The following is a 23,874-nucleotide window of genomic DNA, read 5'->3' as shown; positions in this document are numbered from 1 at the left end:
TTGAAATCTTGACAGAAAGAGCTGCTCGGTTGTATCTCAAAAGTTCTGAAATGTAAACACCAAAGGCTGGAGCTGCTGGAATATTGCTCGACATGAAGGGTAGGTTGACTATTGGAAAGTTGAAATACTCTGAAGGAATCAGGACAAGGTTCACGATAGGCAGTTCAAGCACTTGCTAGTGACCGTAACTGCCTCGATGGTCTTGGCAAAGGAGTTCTGATCAACAACGACACATCGCGCTACTAATAGTAACACTGAAACTGAAATACACGACAATTCGACCCAAACATCTTGTGTCAGATGTAAGAGACGACTAAAATAATATCGTTTGCAAATCGCAGTGTGTTCGTTCATCCGGATGTCTTCAACTGAACATCTAGCATAGGATGTTGGGGTCTATTCTGATCGAAAACGAGTTGTACATTGGATCTAAATTTGTTTCTACAATTTGCATTGTGTTCCAGGACTGCTCGAAACACCCCCTGTGGAGGGAGAGTCCACTTCTGTTAAAGAAGCTAAGAAGATGTACGAGTCCTGCATGGACCTAGGTGCGTATACTTATACCTACCTCGTTATGGTCAGCTGGGTAGTTTGTTTGTTTGTTGTGTAACGCTGCACGCAGCAATATGATGGCGGTCTGTAAATAACCGAGTCTGTACCAGACAATCCAGTGATTGACATCATGAACATCGATCCACGCAATTGGGATCGATTACATGCATCAACCAAGTCAGCGAGTCTGACCACCCGATCCCGTGGGTCGCCTCTTATGAAATAGGATAGAGGATGGTTCGAAAGTCAGGTGACGTCAGAATGTGTTAGTATTAAATAGTTATGGTTATAAGCAGACATTAAGACATTGTGAAAAATCAATGAAAGCCTTCATATAAATGTTGAAATGGTGTCTTTTATCTCTGTTACCATGCTGTCATATCAAAGATTAACTGAAACCCATAACAAATTCTACAACTTGGATGTAGGTAACATATTCTCATGGGGAATACAGGGTTTGTTTCATCTTTGATTTGACTGATTTTATTAAATGTAATCTACAGGACTAAAGACTCTTGAATATTGTAATTTACTATTGGAACAACAAATTATTATTACAAACGGCATCAACACGTTACTAGGCTGAAAACAGTCGCCGGAGCACTGTAAACTTTAGGTTCTAATGATACCCGTATTAAATATATCACAATCGAATAATAAATTTCTGGTTTGTTTCATTTGAGCAACCATCAAACATGGTTGTACATTTTCTTTTGCCCGGCAGTTTATATTCAACAAAATCAGTCAAATCAAAGATTAAATGAACTCAAAAAATGATTTCAGAACTACCTAGGATTCTAACAGATTCTAATAAGCAAAACGGGGTTTGTGTTTTCAAATGTTTCTTCATTTAGCGCTGAAACATACTCTTGGAGAGATGCATTTAACACGGAACATGCTAGATAAATGCTAATATGTCATAACAATATATCCGTTTGGTAATCTGTGAAGAAAACATTTCACCAAATAATATATTAAAGATGTGTTTGTGCATTTACACTGTTTCCACATAATTAATAATGCAAAGATGCTTAAAACAGTAGCGGTGCACACGACTGCGTCCCACCATCCCCATTGGATCCGGCATTTTCCATCTTCCCGAGGCAAGGAAGTTAACTGACTATAAAAGTCCAGTTTCCACCCTTGCCGAACTAGGCTGGTATTATGGAGTTACATTTTGGCTGGAATAACGAGTCTATGCATAGTCCAATCAAAATCACGCACCGAAATCGAAATCCGGTTCGTAAAGTGTCATGCAGAATTCGGTCGACTGCAGGATTTGCAAAGCATGTTCACCGCTAACTCGTTGTCAACAGATATTTTCTAAATCTTTTCATGTTTTTAATCAAGGTGCTCACGTGATTTGATGCGCTTCGCGTTGTAAGACTCGTTTTATCACAATATAGATCTTCATTATCGATCAGATCGTCTTGACTGGGCGCCACCGTTTTGTTTGAAGCAAATGCAAGTGATACGAGAGGTTGAATCTGATTGGTAAATAGGAGAGGCATAGAAAGGACATAACTCGTAATAGCCACTGGTGGCGCTACGATCGAGCCCAGGAATTCCTGCCTAGTTCGGCAAGGGTGGAAACTGGACTTTTAAAGTCAGTTAACTCTCTTGCCTCGGGAAGATGGTATTTTCAGGGCTGGCTGAATTACGACTCATGTTCCTTCCTTCGTTCTTGTAGACACCATAGACAAGCGCGGCAAGAAGCCCCTGATCGACTCCCTGCCAGAGTTTGGGGGGTGGCCTGTGCTGTCCCCTGCATGGAATGAGTCAGCCTTTAACCTGGAGGAAACCCTAGTGAAGCTGTCCAACTACAACAACGTCCCCATCATCTACCTGGCCGTCATCACAGACCCCGCCAACACCACCGTCAGGAAACTGATTGTGAGTTGATACCTGGTTACCACAGTTATAAACACAATTTTAAAATTGGTCATGATGTTTTGGATAAAGTTGATTCCTATAACTACCTTGGTGTTATCTTTGAAAAATATCGAAATTCATTTTAACAAAGAAAAGGCTAATAGAACAAGCAACGAAGGCTATGTTCTATGTTCTATGCCATGGGCGGAAGTTAAATTTGTCATTTAAATGTCAACTGCGGCTTTTTGACAGTATTGTTGTACCAGTTCTTCTCTAGTTGGAGTTTTGGGGCAAAATTACTTTCCGGGAAATCATCTAAATTATCCTTTCTTGTATACAAGTTATTTAATGATGACCTATTTGGAAAATGTAAACATAAATGGATTACATATATCAAACAGACTTTCGATGAACTTGGACTTAGCTACATTTGGTTTCACAAAGTTTCAAAAATCCCTCATAACTAAAACATCTAGTCCATGAAAAAAATAAATGACATTAACCTACAGTGTTGGACCAGTGCAAGGGACAAGGCTTCAAAAGGCACAATGTATAGTATCATCAAAAATGATTGCCTAAATTTTGAATATTATTTAAACGTACTGCAGGAAAACGCGTGGCGAGTCTTACTTAAGTTTAGAACTTGTAATCGTAATCTACCTATTGAAACTGGGAGATGGAGATAAATACCTTTAACCGAAAGGAAATGCCAACTTTGCAAATTATCTGACATAGGTGATGAATTCCATTATTTGTTTAATTGTCCATCTATAGCAAACGAAAGAAAACTTTTTTTACACAGATTCTACTACATTAAACCCAATATGCATAAAATGAATTTACTTTTCAATAACTCAAGACTAGGAACATTGAGAAAACTGTCCAAATTCTGTAAAATCATCATGTCATTGTTTAAACCTATCAAATAACCCTCCCTCTTTCTGAATTGCACATATATTGCTACCCTAGTGAATCTGTACAAATATGCATGCATGCTCGGCCAAGATGTTATTGTATATATTCCATCTTTATATGTATATGTATTATGTTGTTGAAATAATGTTGTACCTCTGATGCCGTTGATAGCGGCCTGAGCGTAAATAAAGTTCAGTTCAGATAGAAGAACGGTTTGTCGATCGTTTGTGGTCTGCTCAGTCCCTGTTAGCTGACACAGTCAATGTGTCTCCCCCTGGCAAGTGCAAGACTAAGTCAGCCCATCGTGTGTGTACATACAAATCCCCCATGTCGTGTGTGTGAAGCTAAACGCGATTTAAGAATTTGGTTAATGGATGAAAAATGATGCCAAGTTCGGACGAATCATGGTCAAATTAGTCGACGCCATTGTAAAAGTAAGTATTTCCTAATGATTGCATGATCAGCACAATTCCGATAGTTTTAATAAGAAAAGGAAACAAATCATAGAAGGTAATACCTTGACCTTTGTTAATTCTACATAAACACTTTGATGGACTCAAATAATTCTAACGCACCCCAAAAAACCCAACACGAGGTGATTTGCTACTTGAAACGCAGAGGTTAACCCTTTAAACGCACAAAGCTACATTGTGAAATCGATATATGACCACTCAAGTCTAACGTTAGTCTGTCTAACAGTCCCTGAACCATATTATTTACCCTTCAGTCCGCCCTTACTGTAATGCTATAGCAAAAGTGGAGCAAGTCTACATTATCCACAGGTTCAGGTTCTGAATCTCCAATCTCACTCAGGCCCCTTTTCAATCTAAATGGAGTTGTTTGTTTCTTTCAAAATTATATATTTTCGGAGACTATGCGTTAGTCTAGATTAATGGATAAGAAAACACAGGCAATATAATTGGCAAAAAAGCGACAGCACAAAGCGGAACTGATTCTAGAATTAGTGTAAGTGCAGTTCCGAATGTTCAGAATATGTCACTGTGGAATGTCTTGAAAGAGGAAGGTCTCTATTCTGGAATACGGAATGGTGTTGGAAGCTGGAAGGAATTCTGTGTTTTCTGATTGGTATCCAATTTGCACTTGGCAAGTGTAAACGACACAAGTCAGGTCGAAAAAAGGCATCGAATCGCTCTCTTGGTACAAACATCATTCATGAAATGGTCAACTATTCCAACGAGCAAGCGATTGCTTACAAAAAGAGGGGAGGAAACTCAAATCACTCTTGTGGCCAAAATCTGGCCGGTTGAGCACTCCAAATTTTACCAGCGCTTCAAACATTTTCTTGCATTGACATTCACTAAAAATAAAAAATAAAACAATTTCTAGCCAATTAACATCTTGTTTCAATTTCTGCAAACATCTAGTACGACCAACCGAGTCTAGGATTACCTGGACGCGAGTATTACTTGAAAGAACGGAACAGCAGTACACTGAAGGCATATGAGGACTACATCATCAGGACTGCCGTGGCGCTGGGGGCGAATCAGGTCGACGCCAGTGATCAGATCCGAGATCTCGTGGACTTCGAGATAGAAATAGCGAATGTGAGTGTTACACAGATTGAAATGAGAATAGAATAGCTGATATGTGACTGAATGATATGGCTGAATTAAGACAATGCAAAACGGCCACTGTCAATACCGACACTCCATAGAATGAGTGAGTGGGTTGTGTTTCACACTGCTGTATAAGTTTTATCACGTGTGTTCCCAAATAATGCAGGTTTTAGACGCTTACATAGCAACCCCGCACGGCGCCTTAGATGACTGGTCCCCCCTCTTCAATGAGATGGATCTATATTACATGAGTCGAAAAAACAAATGCCATACAATGTGTCAAAGTAGTTTCGCGCGTAGGTGTTTCTGTTGTGAGTGAGTGAGTGAGTGAGCATGGTTTTACGCCGCTTTTAGCAATATTCCAGCAATATCATGGCGGGAGACACCAGAAATGGGCTTCACACATTGTACCCATGTCGGGAATCGAACCCGGGTCTTCGGCATGACGAGCGAACGCTTTAACCACTGGGCTACCCGACCGTCCCAGGTGTTTCTGTATATTGTTATTCTCGGTGGAAGTTCCTCATCAATACCAAATTAGATGTAAAATCACAACATTGAATGATTTCATGACAAAACAAAGTATACACTTGAAATTTGGACGTTATGAAAACGTTACCCTCCTGAAAACAGTCGCCGAAACACTGCCCACTTGAAGTCCAAAACACAACTATGAAGCCCGTGGCAAATTCGTCACCATCCAATACCCTTTTCTTGTTTGTTTCATTTCTAGCCACCATCTAACATGGGTGTAAACTAGCAATTGCCCGGCATCTTGAGTATAAAATGTACCTTTTTCTCGTTTTACTTTTGCAAATGGTTAGGAATGTAACAAGGATCCATGAAATGTCACTTCGTTATTATTATTATTATTATTATTATTATTATTATTATTAGATTAAAATTTAAAAAATGCAGCAAAGAGGGTTTGGGTGATCCTGGCACTGATAGGCTGGTTAGGCTCATTATGATGATGATGACGATGATGATGATGATGATGATTATTATTATTATTTAGATTACTGTACCACTCTTTGATCGCCTGGACCAGAGCAAGCAGTATAACCCCATGTCCATCGCAGAGATGACACAGAACTATTCGCAGGTGGGTTTCAACGCTGAATGTGTAGCAAACATTTGTGTTGGTTGTGTGAACATTTGTGTTGGTTGTGTGAACATCTGTGTTGGTTGTGTGAACATCTGTGTTGGTTGTGTGAACATTTGTGTTGGCTGTGTGAACATCTGTGTTGGTTGTGTGAACATTTGTGTTGGTTGTGTGAACATCTGTGTTGGTTGTGTGAACATTTGTGTTGGTTGTGTGAACATCTGTGTTTGTAGTGTGAACACTTGTGTTGGTTGTGTGAACATCTGTGTTGGTTGTGTGAACATCTGTGTTGGTAGTGTGAACATCTGTGTTGGTTGTGTGAACATCTGTGTTGGTAGTGTGAACATCTATGTTGGTTGTGTGAACATTTGTGTTGGTTATGTGAACATTTGTGTTGGTTGTGTGAACATTTGTGTTGGTTGTGTGAACATTTGTGTTGGTAGTGTGAACATCTGTGTTGGTTGTGTGAACATCTGTGTTGGTTGTGTGAACATTTGTGTTGGTTGTGTGAACATCTGTGTTGGTAGTGTGAACATCTGTGTTGGTAGTGTGAACATTTGTGTTGGTAGTGTGAACATCTATGTTGGTTGTGTGAACATCTATGTTGGTTGTGAACATTTGTGTTTGTTGTGTGAACATTTGTGTTGATTGTGTGAACATTTGTGTTGGTTATGTGAACATTTGTGTTGGTTGTGTGAACATTTGTGTTGGTAGTGTGAACATTTGTGTTGGTTGGCGCATCACTTGATAAACAACGTACTCGCCCCACACTAAACCAGCGGGTTGGCAGCGCACTCGTTGTTTTAGGACAGTCAAACTTGATTACCGCAAAAAAGGGAATGTTTACTGCTTGTTTCCTTGTTATGATGTTATTTCCAGTGGAAAAGAAAACACATGGTTTGACAAATAAGTATTTCTTGAAGAAAATCACAAATAAATGAAGAATTTTTTTATTCTTGAAGAGCAGAAACATCTGTGTCTCGATTACATTACAAAGACGTAGAAATTGCAAATAATTCTTGGACAGCCATCAGTTTGTCAATTTAATTAATTGAAATGAAATCACTTTGTACATTTAAGATCTGAAATATCACGTCTAATTCAAGTGATATCTTACCATTCTAAACACATCTTTCACAAATTTCGTCTTTATTTGGTAATCACCTATAAAATGACTGAAATAATATTTAGGCAATTTACCAAATGCCAAAATGTTTCAGTCATTTTACAATTATTTTTACACATTGACGGATTTTACACATTGACACTAACATATACACGTGGGCTGAAGGATATATTTTCTTATTTACTTGTCATATTTGACCCGTGAAGATTCGGGGTAGAATAGGTCTTCAGCAACCCATGCTTGCCGTAAAAGGCGACTATGCTTGTCGTAAAAGGCGACTAACGGGATCGGGTGGTCAGGCTCGATGACTTGGTTGATACATGGCATCGATCCAAAATGCGCGGATCGATGCTCATGCTGTCAATCACTGGATTGTCTGGTCCAGACTCGATTATTTACTGACCGCCGTCATATAGCTGGAATATTGCTGAGTGCGGCGTAAAACAACAAACCAAAAAACTTTTTACAACATTTTACAAAGGATGCACATATGACTCGAGCAAGGAACAGTTACATGTACGTCTTCTGCTAAATGTATGATGAAATTACCGTTTATCTCGAAATAGAAGGTCATGTGAATGTTAGTGTGTGTTTGTACACAACTATCTTTGATAGCACAGCACTATGTAGAGCATATGTATGGGGTGAAGCTACAGCGTTATTTGCCCTGTCAGTTTGACTGGTTGAAACACGTCCGTGACATTATGGCGGAGGAAGGCGTGGACATCAACATCACCGCTGAGGAAGTTGTCATCAACTGGTCCCCACCATACTTTGAGAAGCTCTTCCCCATCCTCGAGAATACACCCAAGAGGTAAAGTTCGAGTGACGAGTTAGTGATGAGTATTTTTCGCCGCCTGTTTTAAATTTCCAGACATATACTATTGACAAGAAATTAAAGATCACCCTATTCTTTCATATAACAATAGTTAATATGTCATTTAAATGATAAACTGTAGTAATTTGAAAGAATACGTTGGTCCCAGCGCCTTCACAACATCACTTGATGCACGCTGTAATGTGTGTGTGTGTGTGCGTGCGCGCGTGCGTGCGTGCGTACGTGCGTGCGTGCGTGTGTGTGTGGTCATTGTGCTCATCTCTCTCTCTCTCTCCCCTCTTTCCGTGCGTGTGGGGGCAGTCGGGTAGCCTAGTGGTTAAAGCGTTCGCTCGTCACGCCGAAGACCCGGGTTCGATTCCCGACATGGGTACAATGTGTGAAGCCCATTTGTGGTGTCCCCCGCCGTGATATTGCTGGAATATTGCTAAAAGCGGCGTAAAACCATTCTCACTCACTCCGTGCGTGTGTGTGTGTGTGCGTGTGAGTGTGTGTGTGGTTATTGTGCTCATCTATCTCTCTCTCTCTTTCTCCCCCCCCCCCCCCCCCCCTCTTTCCGTGCGTGTGCAGTTAATGTGCTAAGCTGTGTGTATGTTTGTTTGAAGGTGTTGTGCTTGTCTGTATGTTTGTGTGCGTGAGGTTATTGTGCTAATATTTGGTATGTGTTTGAGAGATTATTGTGCTAATCTGCGTGTATGTGTGGTTATTGTGCTAATCTCTCTGTCTCCCTCTCTGTCTCTCACTCTCTGTGTGTGTCTCTCTCTCTCTCTCTCTCTCTCTCTCTCTCTCTCTCTCTCTCTCTCTCTCTCTCTGTGAGGGTGCTGTCACTGCACTAATGTGTATGCAGCTGTTGTGATAACCTGTGTGTGTTTCAGAGTGTTGGCCAACTACGCTATATGGATGCTGATTAAACAGAGAGTGAAGCTACTTGACTCCTCATTCCGAGACAGCATCACTACATTCAACCAGGTAAACATACAGGAGCAGTAATACCAACTGCACAGGCGGCATAGACATCGTATTAACATATTCCTGAAGGATATGGCGCAAGGCATTGCAATGCAGGGGAACATTAGCACCAACAATGGAGAGCACGGTGTTGGTTACATGTAGTTTAAGTGAACAAACAGTAGCATGTGGGATACAGGTATGCCTGTTGCAAGCAATCATAAGATTCAAGATTAGTTAAAAATTGAAACAGTTCTTTTTTTTTTCAAATTAAATAGTTAATACATCTGAACATTATTTAGAAGCCGGACATTTATAAAAGGGACTGGAGGGGGACATGAAAATGTGACATGTTATGTGAGGACGGGGGTCAAGATAAAATGCGTGCGTCGTGTGTGTGTGTGTGTGTGGGGGGGGGGGGGGGGGGGGGATGCCACCCAACATCTAGAAATAGTTGTCTTTATTTGTCTTCTCTTTTAGTGTAACAGTGCTAGCCTATTGAGATTTCATGCCACAGTTTAATATGGATTCCTAAATCAGACACATACATTCAACTAATAATATTTGTCTTTATTTATCTTCTCTTTTAGTGTAACAGTGCTAGCCTATTGAGATTCCATGCCACAGTTTAATATGGATTCCTAAAACAGACACATACATTCAACTACAAATATTTGTCTTTATTTGTCTTCTCTTTTAGTGTAACAGTGCTAGCCTATTGAGATTCCATGGCACAGTTTAATATGGATTCCTAAATCAGACACATACATTAAACTAGAAATATTTGTCTTCTCTTTTAGTGGTGTGCTGTATTATGTGCTGCAAATTGACACTTTTACACCAACAGGCGTTAAGTGGAACCTCTGCGCAGCCTCCGCGGTGGAAGGTGTGTTCCACGTATGTCAACAGCGCCATGAGCCTGTCAGTGGGCCGTCTCTATGTCGACGCCCATTTTAAGGAAGCAGCTAAATCTGACGTAAGTGTGACCAGGAAGAAAGTTTGAGAATGAGTGCGTGAGGGTTTGCCCCACGTTTAACGACATTCCATCCTTCACACGTTGTACAAGTGTAAGGGATCGAACCCGCTTCCTCGACAAAATAACGTATACATTATTAATGACGGAAATCCAGTTTTCATCTTGACGTCATAGGACAACAGAAAGAATTTTCGTTTTCATATTCGGCGTGAACTATTTTGGAATATCCTTTCGCCCCGACCATGTCTGAAACTTGAAATATCTCATTCGCTCTGCTGAGTTGCGTCAACAACAACAACAACAACAACAACAAACAATATTATTGTACTTCAACGTGCATGCTTATGTTTGTGTAAAGGTGCTTGTACTAGTCCATATGCCGGTTTTATAATGCAAGTATAGTACTGTTTGTTTGTTTGTGTGTTTGTTGTTCAACGCCGTACTCAGCAATTTTCCAGCTATATGATGGCGGTCTGTAAATAATTGAGTCCTGACCAGCCTATCCAGTGATGGACATAATGAACACTGATCCACGCAATTGGGATACGATGACAAGCTTCAACCATGACAGCGAGCCTGACCATCCGATCCCGTTAGTCGCCTTTTACGACAAGCATGGGTTCACGTGTCTAGTATAGTACTGACATATACCATGTTATAGTTTAACATGGATGACCCTTCAGACACATTACACTGACTCCGAGCTGTCCAGTCCTGGTTTTACCCCCGTAATGCAGAGCGCCAGGCAGGGTAACAACAAATACCATCTTTTAACGTCTTTTGGTATTGCTTTGTCTGTGACAGAACCACTGACCTTCCGTTCGTGTCTCCAGACACTCTTTCCACAAGATCACGGAGGCGGTATCTTTGTTTGGAAATACAGTTCATATTTTAAGATTTAGATTCGTTTGATATTTTATGAATAAATGATTATGATGCCGACAATATTTTCCAATCACAGATGTTGAATATCATCTCCTACTTGAGGTCGTCCTTCAATGCCCTCCTGGAAGAGGCTGCCTGGCTGGATGACGCAACCAGAACTGTGGCCAGGGAGAAGGTGAGTGAGTGAGTGAGTGTGTGAGTGTGTGAGTGAGTGAGTGAGTGAGTGTGTGAGTGAGTGTGTGAGTGAGTGAGTGAGTGAGTGAGTGAGCGTGGGAGTGAGTGAGTGAGTGAGTGGTGTTTGTACAGGACCAGATGACGTGGTGACATAGAGGCAGCAGGAGGGGAGACGCTGGTTTGTCAGTTGTATATCCACGAACGTGGCACCTTCCTTAACGAATCTGGCATTTGAAGCACTTTAAGATGAACAAGTGTTAACTAGAAACGTGTTCTCATGGCAATCCGGTATATCAGCGATTGTTGAATCATATTGAATTATCCAGTTTATCTTTGAAATATCCATTGACCTCCACCCCCCCCCCCCCCCACACACACACACCCCCACCCCCACCCCGCCCCAAAAAGAAAATTAAAAAAAAAATAAAAATAGATAATTACAAACAATATAAATAAAGGGATAAATACATATCAAGGACAAACAAACATCTAAAAAATCTAAAATAGAATTATGCCCACCTCCACCTCCATCGATGATGTAATGTTGCAGAAATGTTTTTAATGTTGAAGGCGGAGGTGATGGACGAGAAGATAGGCTATCCAGAGGCCCTGAAGACCAACAGCTACATTGATAATCAATATAAACACGTACGTAACTGTGAACGTCGATGCTTTATTGTTTTGACGGTTTTCTATCCTTCGATACTGTGGGTTTCCATGTATTGACGTTTTGTTGGGTTTTCAGTCAATCTCATTAAAATCAGATTTTACTTCTCGCTATCGCTTAACAAAGATCTGAGGACATCACATTACGGGTCACGTCAGAACGATCTTTCATCCGATCAATCAAAGCGTTGCTTACCACATCATGAAAGGGACTGTTAGAATGTGTTTTCTAATCATGCAACCTCGAAAAGGTTAAAATGGGATATTCCGAACGACAGTTACGGCCCGTACGACTGATTCCGTCAAATTTATCGTCTATCTCTCGGTTTTGTGGGATAAACATTTGAACGGAGGACGCGTTGCACAGTCCGTAGGAAGCACTGCCATACAATCTCAACCATATATCAGACTTTCCGGAATGTTAATCGAGAACTGTGTCAACATATTTTTCAAGCGTAGTCTGAAATGGAAGTCGCTTGGTTGAAACGAGTGCAGTAAAGCTCAAGAAAGGTGCCTTCTAATTGGCTGATGTCAACTCCTTGTTGGTCGGTCAAAGTTCGCGAAAGATCGTTCTGACGTGACACGTAACAGGATGTCCCCAGATCTTTGTTTAGCGGCAGCGAGAACTTAGATGTGATTTTTACTGAGAAGGCCTCTCTCCGGAAAGACGCTCTGCCACCAGACCACGAAGGATGTCCTTTTTATGATTAAGTGGACTATGTGTAACATAAACTGACCGGCAAAGGAAAGTACAGACCCTTGTTTGGTGGGGAGTGAATGAGTTGTGTTTAACGCCGCTTTTAACAGTATTCAAGTTATACCACGGCGTGTCAGCTTAATGTGTGAGGAAAGCCAGAAGTGGTGTTGGTCTCAGACGGTAACCACTTCGGTGAAACCCACGAGCACGGGTATGGTGCTGACAAACCTAAAAACATAATCGGGGCGAACCGGGTTTCGAATCCATAATCATAGGTTTCTGGCGTGCCCAGGGGACGCAACTCTTCACAGCGAATTGCGTCGCCTTAGACGACTGGGCCACCCGTGCCCCCTGACTTAAAATGAAACAAACAAGAAAAGGTTATTCGATGGTGATGTATGTGATACGGGTACCATAGTTGTGATTTCAGCCGTTTGCAGCGTTTCGGCGAATGTTTTAAGCAGGGTAACATTTTGAAAGCATTTTATAATCGTTTAGCCATATCTGATTTTCAAGTGTATATTTTCTTTTCCCCGGCAGTCCATCATGACTATTTGTATGGGTAATTTAAAACAAGGATTGATAATGTCTTTTTCAGCATATATTCAACACAAGCCTGTACTTTGAAAACGTCCAGATAGAACTACAACAGGCATCAAGAAAACATCTGCGTTCCCTCCGACTCAAAGTAGACAGATCCGAGTAAGTGTGAAAACTCGAATCAGAAAACATGTGCTGTGCTTCGTCAAATATTGAACTGTAGATATCAGATATATTCCACTCCAAAGAAGTTTTAAAAATCGATATCTGGCGTTATTCCAATTATTTATTTATTTTTCTCGACATTTCGAGTCTTTTCTCGTTAATTCGATTATTTTCTCGTAATTTCAATTCATTTCTTATCTCGCTGGGTAAGCGCTTTAAAACCTGCGTTAATCCGGACATGTTCATGCAGTTAAAGACACACACACGCGCATGAACGCGCGCGCATACGCAAACTCGTTGCTATACTTAACAATTACAATAATAGTGTCCTCCCTAGAGACTTTGACGTCATAGTTGAACTCGATTTCCATTATTTATTTTTTAAATTTCTTTCATATTGTATATGTTACGTGATACACAAGTTATACTGTTTACAAATCCATTTCATATATCTTTATGTCTTTCAGATTGTAGGCAGTATTGTGTTCGCTTTAACTTGACGTGAAGCTGTCCAAAAAATGTTTTCGCCGCGCTGTACTTTTATGGGTGTACGATTTAAAGTTCATGACGTAACAATCTTAGCGCTACGACGATTAAAACTCCCATACGTTAAAATAGACTACCATGCCGCAGTTTAACATGGATATCCCACTCAGTGAGTGAGTGAGTTGGGTTTAACGCCGCTTTTAACAGTATTCCAGTTATATCAGCTTAATGAGGGAGGAAAGCCCGAAGTGATGCAGGTCTCAGACGTTTACCACTTCGGTGAAACCCACGAGCACGGGTATGGTGCTGACATACCTAGAAACATAATCGGGGCGAACCGGGATTCGAACCCACTATCATAAGTTTCTGGCGTGGCCAAGAGACGCAACTCTGCACAGCGAATCGCGGCGCCTTAGACGACTGGGCCACCCGTGCCCCCGATATCCCACTCAGACACAGTAGACTGACTCCGAGCTGACCAGTCCTTGTGTTTTCCCCTTAATGGCGAGCGCCAGGCAGCGTAACAACAAGTACCATCTCTGATCGTCTTTTGGTATGACACGGCTAATATCATAATATTCGATATAATATGTGTTTATGAAACATTAATATGTGTCGTGGGAAAATATATCGACATTTGTGTCTTGAAATAAAAAAGAAACCGTTATTTCCGTCCGACAAATAATAAATTGTCCTCAGTGTTTTGTTTATAATCTATGTTTATTCATCTGTGTTTGTTGTCTTCTAGAAGCTGTTTTTGTCCTTGTTTATTGATGTGCCAATGTTTGTTACGTTGCAAGTATGTCCTGAGAGTACGTTAATGTTGTTGCTATGTTTATTGTCTACGAGGGTCAATGTTTATTCATCTGTGTTTGTTGTCTGATGTTGCTGCTATGTTTATTGTCCAATAGTGTGGTGTTTGTTTATTCATCTGTGTTTATTGTCTAATATGATATTGCTGATATGTTTATTGTCCAATAGTGTGGTGTTTGTTTATTCATCTGTGTTTGTTGTCTAATATAATATTGTTGCTATGTTTATTGTCCAATAGTGTGGAGTTTGTTTATTTATCCGTGTTTGTTGTCTGTGTTTTCAGATGGCTAGTGCAACCGGCAGTGGTCAATGCTTTCTACAACCCGCCATGGAATGAAATAGGTAAGTGAACACATCACGTGTAGCATAAAACACTTTCAAGGTTTTTTATGAAATCTAAAACCTGAATCCGAGGGTTTGAAATCTTATAAAATCCCGATGGGAGTTTTTTTTCACAAATCTCAAACAATATTTATTAACAATTTAACGTTTTAATCAATTTTTCAATGAACCATGGGTATCGGGCGTAAAATATCTCTTGCTGGCGAACATGAACTTTGAAAACAGATTTTCAGAAGCGTTGTGAGTTATCAGCATCGTGGTTTGTTTACTAGCTACGGATACGGAGGTTGCATGGTCGATCCATTGAAATGTGGTTGTAAAGAAACATTTGTCATTTGATTTTACCTCGTTCCGCAGATTTCCTTATGTACAGTGTGTTCAAATGCAAAGCAAATCTCCAGCGAGGGTCATTCATTCACACGTTACAATATCACCGGAACCGGAACACAAAACACACGGGGATATTGTAACATCCCTTCCCCATACACGAGACTTATACATATACATGTGTCTCGCAATACTGCGCAGACTACGGCGTTAAACAACAAACAAACAAACAAACAATGAGTGAAGCCCATCCCTGTTGTAACCCGTCGCGATATTGTTGGAATATTGCTAAAAGCGGCGTAAAACCAAACAAACTCACCGACCGATGAAATTGGACAATAAAATTTACACCGCTTTTTAACTGAATCTTGATTCGTTTGCACCAATCTTCCCGAGGCAAGAGAGTTAACTGACTTTAAAAGACCAGTTTCCACCCTAGGCTGGTATTATGGAGTTACATTTTGGCTTGACTAACGAGTCTATGCATAGTCCAATCAAAATCGCGCAACGAAATTGAAATCCGGTTCGTAAACTGTCATGCAGATTTCGGTCGATTGCAGGATTTGCAAAACATGTGCACCGCCAACTCGTTGTCAACAGATATTTTTTTAATTTTTTGATGTTTTAATCAAGGTGCTCACATGGTTTGATGCACTTCGCGAAGTAAGACCCGTTTTATCACAATATAGATCTTGATTACAGATCAGATCGTCTTGACTGGGCGCCGCCATTTTGTTTGAAACAAATGCAAGTGATACGAGAGGTGGAATCTGATTGGTCCATAGGAGAGGCATAGAAGGGACATAATTCGTAATATCCACTGGTGGCGCTACGATCGGGCCCAGGAATTCCTTTTGTAGTCAGTAAACTCCCTTGCCTCGGGAAGATGTTTGCACCTTACCCGTGCTCGTTGCAAATGGTTTCTTTCACCAAGGTGGTAATGATAAACATGTACGGCATGCGTCGCTTTTCTATCACAGTACGAAAACGGAAATACTGAAATCGGACTAAAACCAGACTTCCTCGCTCACCCATGCCCCGCGAGTGTCTCGAGATGTTGAAATATTTGGAATCCATAAAGGTTATCACATTTGTTTCAATTCCAGTATTTCCAGCTGGCATTCTCCAAGAGCCATTCTACAGCGAGAGCCAACCCGGGTAAGACGCTGTGACTATGTAAATCAGTGTACTTCATGGGCTGGATAGGTGCTCACTATCCCATGTTTGTAAGACTCTGGAGGATTGCCTTGAATCCAGTTCCAGTAAGACACACTCAATCAGACTACCAACCATCACACTCAGACTACCAACCATCCTCATCAATCTCATTTTTAAAAATCAGATCTTTTACTCTGATGCGATCGCTAAAGATCTGAGGACACCTCCATATGAGGTCGTGCCAAATGAACTTTCTAATCTAAGCGTCGAAGCTTCTAATTCTCGTGATGAGTCAACGAAGTCTTTTCTGTATCTCGAAAACGACGTTTCACTTAAACAGCCAGTTCCGAATGTAAATAATAATAATAAGACCGCGTCGTTATGTTGTTATTAATATTTTATAAACCCTGGCCTTTCCGAGTGCCATGACATTTTCAGCCACAAGGTAGTATTTATACTCTGAATATTCTGTTAGGGTTTCATTTCGTTAGAACCAAAATGTCCGAATCGAGATGGTAAAGAAAAGAAACCGAATCGTGTTAGAAAAGTGACAATGGCTCAAGGACCCACGGATTCTTGATTTAGACTGATCGGGCCAAGGTTTATCCAGGTTTAAGGCGGCCTTCTGTGTGGGATTATCAGATAGGTCTCGTACTGGAGTAAAGTTTTCGATTTAGATGAGACTGTAATTCAAGTCGACTTTATAAGCATTGGGTTCTGCAGACTTATCCTTGACTTGCGAGTGAGACTGTAACCACGTCAAAAGTCCGTACGCTTTTAAAGCGTTTGATTTTATCTATGGTCTTGGGACTCACTCATTGAGAATCAATGTTTAATTAATAACATCACGTGTTTCAGTTCAATAAACTTTGGTGGTGTGGGTAGCGTCATTGGACATGAGATAACGCACGGATTCGACAACTATGGTAAGTTGTGTCTGAAAATAGCAAAATTGAGATGGTTTGTATTCCAAATGCAGTGTATTGGGCCATGACAAAAGTTTAGTACATGTTCTACCATCATGTAGGTCAATAGATATCCGACAATGATTTTGGGGAACGCAATTTTAGTTTATATACAAACATGCAGTGCGCTATTTGTTGTTTGTGATGACAAATGAATGCTGTGTTAAATAGTGTCGACCACTGCAGCCTACGAGACATCGTTGGGGTCAACAGGATCCCAGATAATTGAGCCTGTCCTATACAACAGTGAATGCTTATCAATTCGTTATATGACATTTTAGTATGGTGAGGTGAAATAAGGCTTAACGTCGAGTTCAAGATTATTTCTCTGATATGGCGACGTGCACATGTGTGGCTGCATGTGCTAGTCCGGACTAGCCCACTGAGATACCATGCCACAGTTTAACATGGATACCCCACTCAGACACGGTTTACTGAGTCCGAGCCGACCAGTCCTTTTTTCATATCGTTCATGCCGAGCGCCAGGCAGGGCAAGAGCAAATGTCATCGTCTAATGCCGTTTGTATGACGCGGCCATGGGATCGAACCACCAGTCTTCGGCTCTCCGTTCAGAAGCTTTATCCACTAGACCACGGAGGCGATCCCTACTGAGAACGTGTTTTTTTCATAAGTCGGGTAACTATGAGAGATATATTATATGTTAGTGAACTCATATTATTTCCTTATGGTTTTGGGGTCCTACTATGACCCGTCGGCGTCATACTAACGTGACAGCGCCTACCATTTGATTTGGCAGTTTAAACCAGGTTGGAACGGCGCTTTGTTAACGCATGTGCGGATTAGTAATGGGAGACAACTTTTCTCAATGAATATTGTTATAACTCTTCAATCGCAGGCCGACAGAGGGACAAAGACGGAAACCTGCGACAGTGGTGGGATCAGATCGTCATTGACCGTTTCCAGAATGCCACAAAGTGCTTCGTGAACCAGACGTCAAGTTACGTCAGTCCTGAAGCTGGACTTAACGTACGTGAATTGCTTGCTTGGTTGTTGATTGATTGATTGATACTGACTCCGGGCCGACCAGTCCTTGCTTAATTCCCTAAATGCCGAGCCAGTCAGTGTAACAACAAGTACCCTATTTAATGTCTTTTGGTTTGACGGAGCCGGGGATAGAACCACCGACATTCCGCTTACCGGGCAGACGCCCTATCCACTAGACCACCGAGGCGGTAGCTCACTAGTGACATCCTAATCTATGTGTACTTTCAGGTTAACGGCTTGTTAACCATGGGCGAGGACATTGCCGACAGCGGTGGAGTTAAACAGAGTTACAAGGTAAGCACATTTTATTATACATCTTCAGGGCAGATATGTCTATGTACGTAATTGTTCCCTATACCCTAATCGATGTTTATGAGATGTTACACTCGAGTTGTGTAATTGTTAATTTGTAAGATCAAACCTCTGACCTACCGCTCTTCTGGTAGACGCCATGTCTACAAGGCAATGAGGCTAGACTGGTTTGCCTCGACCGCTTGCGCTCCTCACCGCACTACTTATTTGTGCAGCCACTAGAAGGACAGGATACCAGTCCATGGCGTGGATCGTTGTTCCTGCCTCAATCAACTGATTTGCCTGTTTCCAAAGGGGTTAATTTAGAGGCCACCTTGATATAGCTGGAACATTGTTGACTCCTTAACTAATGTTTTGCTGCTCATGGATAGTTTATGTCGTATTCCAGGCGTACCGGAAGTGGGTAGCTGACCGAGGAGCGGAGGAGGCACCCCTCCCCGGAATGACCCTGAATCACAACCAGCTGTTCTTCCTGGCGTGGAGCCAGGTAGGCATGAGACATTAAATTACCTCACACATGAATGTCTGTTCTGAATGGCTGAGACCCATTCTAATATGTTCAATGTACCCCGCAAACATGTAACACATATTTATTATGGTCAAGGGGCCGTCGGGTAACCTTGTGGTTAAAGCGTTCGCTCGTCACGCCGAAGACCCGGGTTCGTTTCCAGACATGGGTACAATGTGTGAAGCCCATTTCTGGTGACCCCCGTCGTGATATTGCTGGAATATTGCTAAAAGCGGCGTAAAACCATACTCACTCACTCACTCACTCGCTATTATGGTCCACGTTCGAATTGCCAAACTGTTGGCATTACATTTGCCACATACCAACCGCGATATTGTTTCTCGAATTACTGATGTAAGACGCCATTCTCCGGAATGTGGTATTCTGTGGTATTCTTGCCGATTCAGACCAAAGGATGTTTGCATGAGACAAACCTGTAATGTAATAAGGTGTGCGGTTAGATAAGTTCGTTGTCGACCGGTCGGTAGCGGGAGTGATGTAACACCGGTGTTCTTTATCCCCAGGTCTGGTGCACGAAAATCAGAAAGGAGAGAGCAGAACGAAATATCTACACCGACTACCACAGCCCAAACCGACTCAGGTGAACATTTCATCTTTACCAACGCATCCGCCCCTGTTGGCGATGAGGCAGCCGCAACAGCAAGCGGATATTTTATGCGCGCTTTTATTCTATTCATACAGGCGCAACTCACATTTGTGTTTTGCTGCGCTTGTGCATGTGTTCATGGCATTCTGTCAGTGTAGCTCGAACCCAGATTGGATTTGCCTTATCACTCCTCATTTGGTTTTAAAATGGGTCAACATACTTTCTGGATTTATCTAGCAAATTTGTCAAACATATTCATAATCTGTAATTCAGAATGAGATAAGGGGCACGGGTGGCCCAGTCCATAAAGGCGCCGCTATTCGCTGCCCAGAGTTACCTCCCTTTGGCATACCAGAAACCTATGCCGGGTCGTGGGTTCACCCTTCGCCCCCAATTATGTTTCTAGGTTTGTCAGCACCATACCATTGCTCGTCGGTTTTACCAAATTGATAAACGTCTTAAACCAGTGGTTTAACTGCAATACTTTTCAACGCAGCGTTAAACCCATCTCAACCACTCACTTAAAATTAAATGTAATCAGACGATTTCATATCTATTTCGAGTTATACCCGTATAACAGTCCGGAAATTTGCTTTCATCGAGTGTAGTTTATAAGAACTGTCAGGGCATCATCAGTTTACTAGTATACCCTAAATCTGTCGAACTCACTTGGACAGGCCGGCCTATTTTATCAGCGGACGTGTGCCATATATGCAAGCTCAGTTGTTACGTGTCGATTCCCAAATTGAAACAATATGTTAGCCCAGAAATCTGTACATAAAACAATTTAGTGTGAAACCAACCAATAAACAACAAATGGTATACAATCAACAATTGTATTACAAAATTAACTAGGTTTACAAATCAATACAAATTACTGCACAGCAATTACAATGTCAATGCACAATAGAGTGGTAGTTTAATATCCAATGACAGTATACAGTGTGAGGGCAGTGGAAATGACAATGACAGGAGCAATTATCACTTCGCCACAACAGTGGTCAAGCTTCCGAGATAGGCCTCGGCTAGGAATCCAGGGTGAAATGTGATCTTCACACAAAAGTTGGTCTTGATGTAATGTCCGATGAAATGTGAGATGAAAGACGCGCCCACTCCACATGTAGTCTAACTAGCTTCCAGCACTTTCCACACAGTGCTTGACCAGTCAAGTGTCACTAGAACATCATAGAATATTCCACGTTTCTATAGCATTTGACATCCATCTATGTTATTCCGGAAGTTTACAGATAATTCGAGCATCTATATATAATAACTTCCTCATCACTGCTTACATTAAATAGTACTACATTCCCGACAGCTATTCATTGTCCACATACATTGCAATGAACTTCTACTGAATCTCAACAAAAACAATGTAATACAATGCAATTATTGTTTAACAACAAATTACATCGCCATATAACACAGTTAACTCGTGAAGCGTTATAGCAAGGGACGCTAACGACGTTTTCCAACGTGTGCTATGCGAAATAAAGAGAAACATGTAGGGACCTGAAGCTGGACCAAGTTGCACAACGTGATTTTAACATAACGACTATCGTTACTTTATATCATGGCAAAGGAATAAAGACTGTCGTGGCGCTAGGCGCCTGATCCAGGGCAAACTATCTTATCACAACCACTTCATAGGTTATGCTCCGTTGACGTATGGGCGTTCACTTCAGACAGTGCAGCGCTAAGTTCGCTTCGTGGAACGGGGCCCAGGGTCCACTTTCACAAGGCTAAGGGGCCTTTACACAGGATGGCGACCTTTGTGCCTCCAGTGTGCGACCATGAAATTTGCCATGTCGTCGTTGGAGGCTCAACGTAGGCAGAATGGTTGCCTAGGTCGTTCCAAGGTGGTACACGGGAGGTTCATACATCGCAATGGACGCCATGGTCGCCGTAAATTTTTGAACATGTTCAAAACAGTCGCACAAAGGTCGCCGAGGAGTTTGGTTGCTCAAAGGAGGCAGAAGGGAGGCACAGACATTGCTGTTATTGCAGAATGAAGGCACAGTGGTCGCCCCAATGGTCGCCAGGTAGAAGATGTGTTCTGCTGCAAATGTATTCCGCTATTCTGGGCGATGCTTCTGCCTCCCCTGTGCCTCCTTTGGGCAACCAACAGCGTGCACTGAACGATGACTGTGGCGACCGCCGTGCCTCCATTCGGCTACCACGGCAGCCCTTGAGACACCATGGCAAAGCTTCTGCCTCTTTTCTGCCTCCTTTCTGCCTCCTTTAAACTACCTGTAGTGCTTCCTCAGCCTACCTATAAATGGAGGGCTTCGGAAACATGATTTACTGGGTTCAGGCGACCAGTGAGCGTCCTGGCCAGTTTTTGATCGCTCGAAGGTGGCACAAAGGTCGCAGCCCTGTGTAATGGGGGCTTATAAGCACTTCTTAAGTTCTTTTCTGTGTTCACGTATGGGCGGTCATTTAAGACAATGTCAGTGCTGAGATCGCTTCGGGGAACGGGGCCCAGGGAAAGCTATCTTAGCACAACCACAACTTCAGTTTAATTCTCTGTTTAGGGGAGTTTATTTAAGCCAGTCGCAGCGCTAAGATCGTTAGTGGCACGGGGTCTTGGGTCGACTTTTACAAAGCTATCTTTAACACAACCACTGTCGTAATTGTATGTTAAAGTAATAGTAAGTGTTGGTGCAAAGGCTACTTGTGAACATGGTCCAAACAGTGAGGTCCTTGTACACGCGTAAGTTGCAACTGGTTATTGATGCATGTAGAGTTATTATATAATTCTGTGGGGGTTTTTCTGTTTCAGAGCGGTGTCCCCGCTGCAGAATCTGCCGGAGTTTGCCGAGGTGTATAACTGTAAACCGGGATCCTTCATGAACCCGAGGGCGAAATGCACAGTTTGGTGAACAGCTACAACCGGGCACAACTGTACGTAACTGTTTCTCTCGGACTCACAGCGTCATGAGAACAGTCACATCATCCCGGTTGCAACATGGGCTCGACGGTGCTGCAGTTGACTATAAACGTAATGAACACATATATGTGTGTATACAGTGCGACCTCGCTAATACATATAATTCTATTTCTGGATGACGAAACACGATTTTTATATCTCGTTGATGTTCCATGAATCGTAATTCCTGATGTGAGACGAACAATTTTTATTACTAATACTACGGTAGATGTAATAACCGGAACTTACATCTCTCAACCCTCAAGTTCTCTATATTCTGATTACCGAAATAGTGTGTGTGTGTGTGTGTGTGTGTGTGTGCGTGCGTGTGTGCGTGCGTGCGTGCGTGCGTGCGTGCGTGCGTGTGTTGGGGGTGTGGTTGAATTTTTTTTAAAGAAATTAAAGAAACATGAAATATGCACATTCTGATATTCAGTTCCTCTTTTCGCAGGAGTAGAACTACATGTTTTGAAGCAGTGATGGAATGAATATCCTGTCTCTTAAAAAGATCCGATCCCCCACCCCACCCCACTACATCCGAGAAGATTAATTGGTGCCCCCCCAAAAAAACCAACAAAAAACAGAATGCGATTTCTATGGACATGTCTTTTTAGGAGACGTTTTAGTAGAATGGGTGTCGCTTTTTCTGTGACTAATGTTTTTTTAATCAAGTGGTAAGCTACATTATAAGTACAATTTGTTACAGTATAAATACGCCGAGAAACAGTCGTACAATCGTTTATTCTTCAAGGTAGCTGTGGAACTATCATTCAAGAGATTTCAACCATTGGAATGTATAGAGTAATAATACGGTCATATTCAATGCATGTTCATTTTATATCCCCACCCCCCCCACCCCCCCCCCCCCCCCCCACCCCCCACCCCCACCTCAGAGCCCTGAGTGTGTATAGATTATCAAACAGAGCCTCGATTGTGTTTAGATCATGAAATCCTCACTCACTCTGATTATTTAACACTTTGTTGATACACGTATATTTTGTCATAAACTACGTAAATAAAATGATACATACATAACCTTGTGTTAATGTGATTCTTACGGGTCGCAGTCGCTCTGATGGATGACAATTAAAGCTTAGCTCCCACAGACAACAGAACAGGACTTGTGTGCTGGCATCAGCCTATCATCAGATTATTTCCTCCTACAGACATGCTATCATCAGTTTATCTCCTCCTACAGACATGCTATCATCAGTTTATCCCCTCCTACAGACATGCTATCATCAGTTTATTTCCTACTACAGACATGCTATCATCAGATTATCTCCTCCTACAGACATGCTATCATCAGATTATCCCCTCCTACAGACATGCTATCATCAGTTTATTTCCTACTACAGACATGTTATCATTAGATTATCTCCTCCTACA

General features: G+C 41.8%; 1 protein-coding gene across 1 annotated transcript in view; it reads left to right on the top strand.

The window, feature by feature from the left end:
- LOC139471635 (neprilysin-1-like) overlaps positions 1–23,349 on the top strand; it is a 51,267-nt gene extending 27,918 nt beyond the window's left edge. The window contains exons 6-23 of the mRNA XM_071254037.1: positions 465–548; positions 2,243–2,445; positions 4,725–4,904; positions 5,935–6,021; positions 7,822–7,961; positions 8,858–8,951; positions 9,778–9,906; positions 10,868–10,966; positions 11,536–11,613; positions 12,927–13,030; positions 14,616–14,674; positions 16,108–16,159; positions 17,018–17,085; positions 17,981–18,111; positions 18,358–18,423; positions 18,830–18,928; positions 19,474–19,550; positions 22,339–23,349. Coding sequence (XP_071110138.1) covers positions 465–548; positions 2,243–2,445; positions 4,725–4,904; positions 5,935–6,021; positions 7,822–7,961; positions 8,858–8,951; positions 9,778–9,906; positions 10,868–10,966; positions 11,536–11,613; positions 12,927–13,030; positions 14,616–14,674; positions 16,108–16,159; positions 17,018–17,085; positions 17,981–18,111; positions 18,358–18,423; positions 18,830–18,928; positions 19,474–19,550; positions 22,339–22,438 — 1,850 coding nt within the window. The 3' untranslated portion in view covers positions 22,439–23,349. The remainder of the gene's footprint in view (positions 1–464; positions 549–2,242; positions 2,446–4,724; positions 4,905–5,934; positions 6,022–7,821; positions 7,962–8,857; positions 8,952–9,777; positions 9,907–10,867; positions 10,967–11,535; positions 11,614–12,926; positions 13,031–14,615; positions 14,675–16,107; positions 16,160–17,017; positions 17,086–17,980; positions 18,112–18,357; positions 18,424–18,829; positions 18,929–19,473; positions 19,551–22,338) is intronic.
- Positions 23,350–23,874: the final 525 nt, after the last annotated feature.

The sequence above is a fragment of the Haliotis cracherodii genome, unplaced genomic scaffold, assembly GCF_022045235.1.
Source record: "Haliotis cracherodii isolate W230 unplaced genomic scaffold, xgHalCrac1.p SCAF_23, whole genome shotgun sequence".
NCBI classification, from domain to species: domain Eukaryota; kingdom Metazoa; phylum Mollusca; class Gastropoda; order Lepetellida; family Haliotidae; genus Haliotis; species Haliotis cracherodii.
Note: the sequence above shows the minus strand (reverse complement) of the source record. Positions and strands in the feature narration are given on the sequence as shown.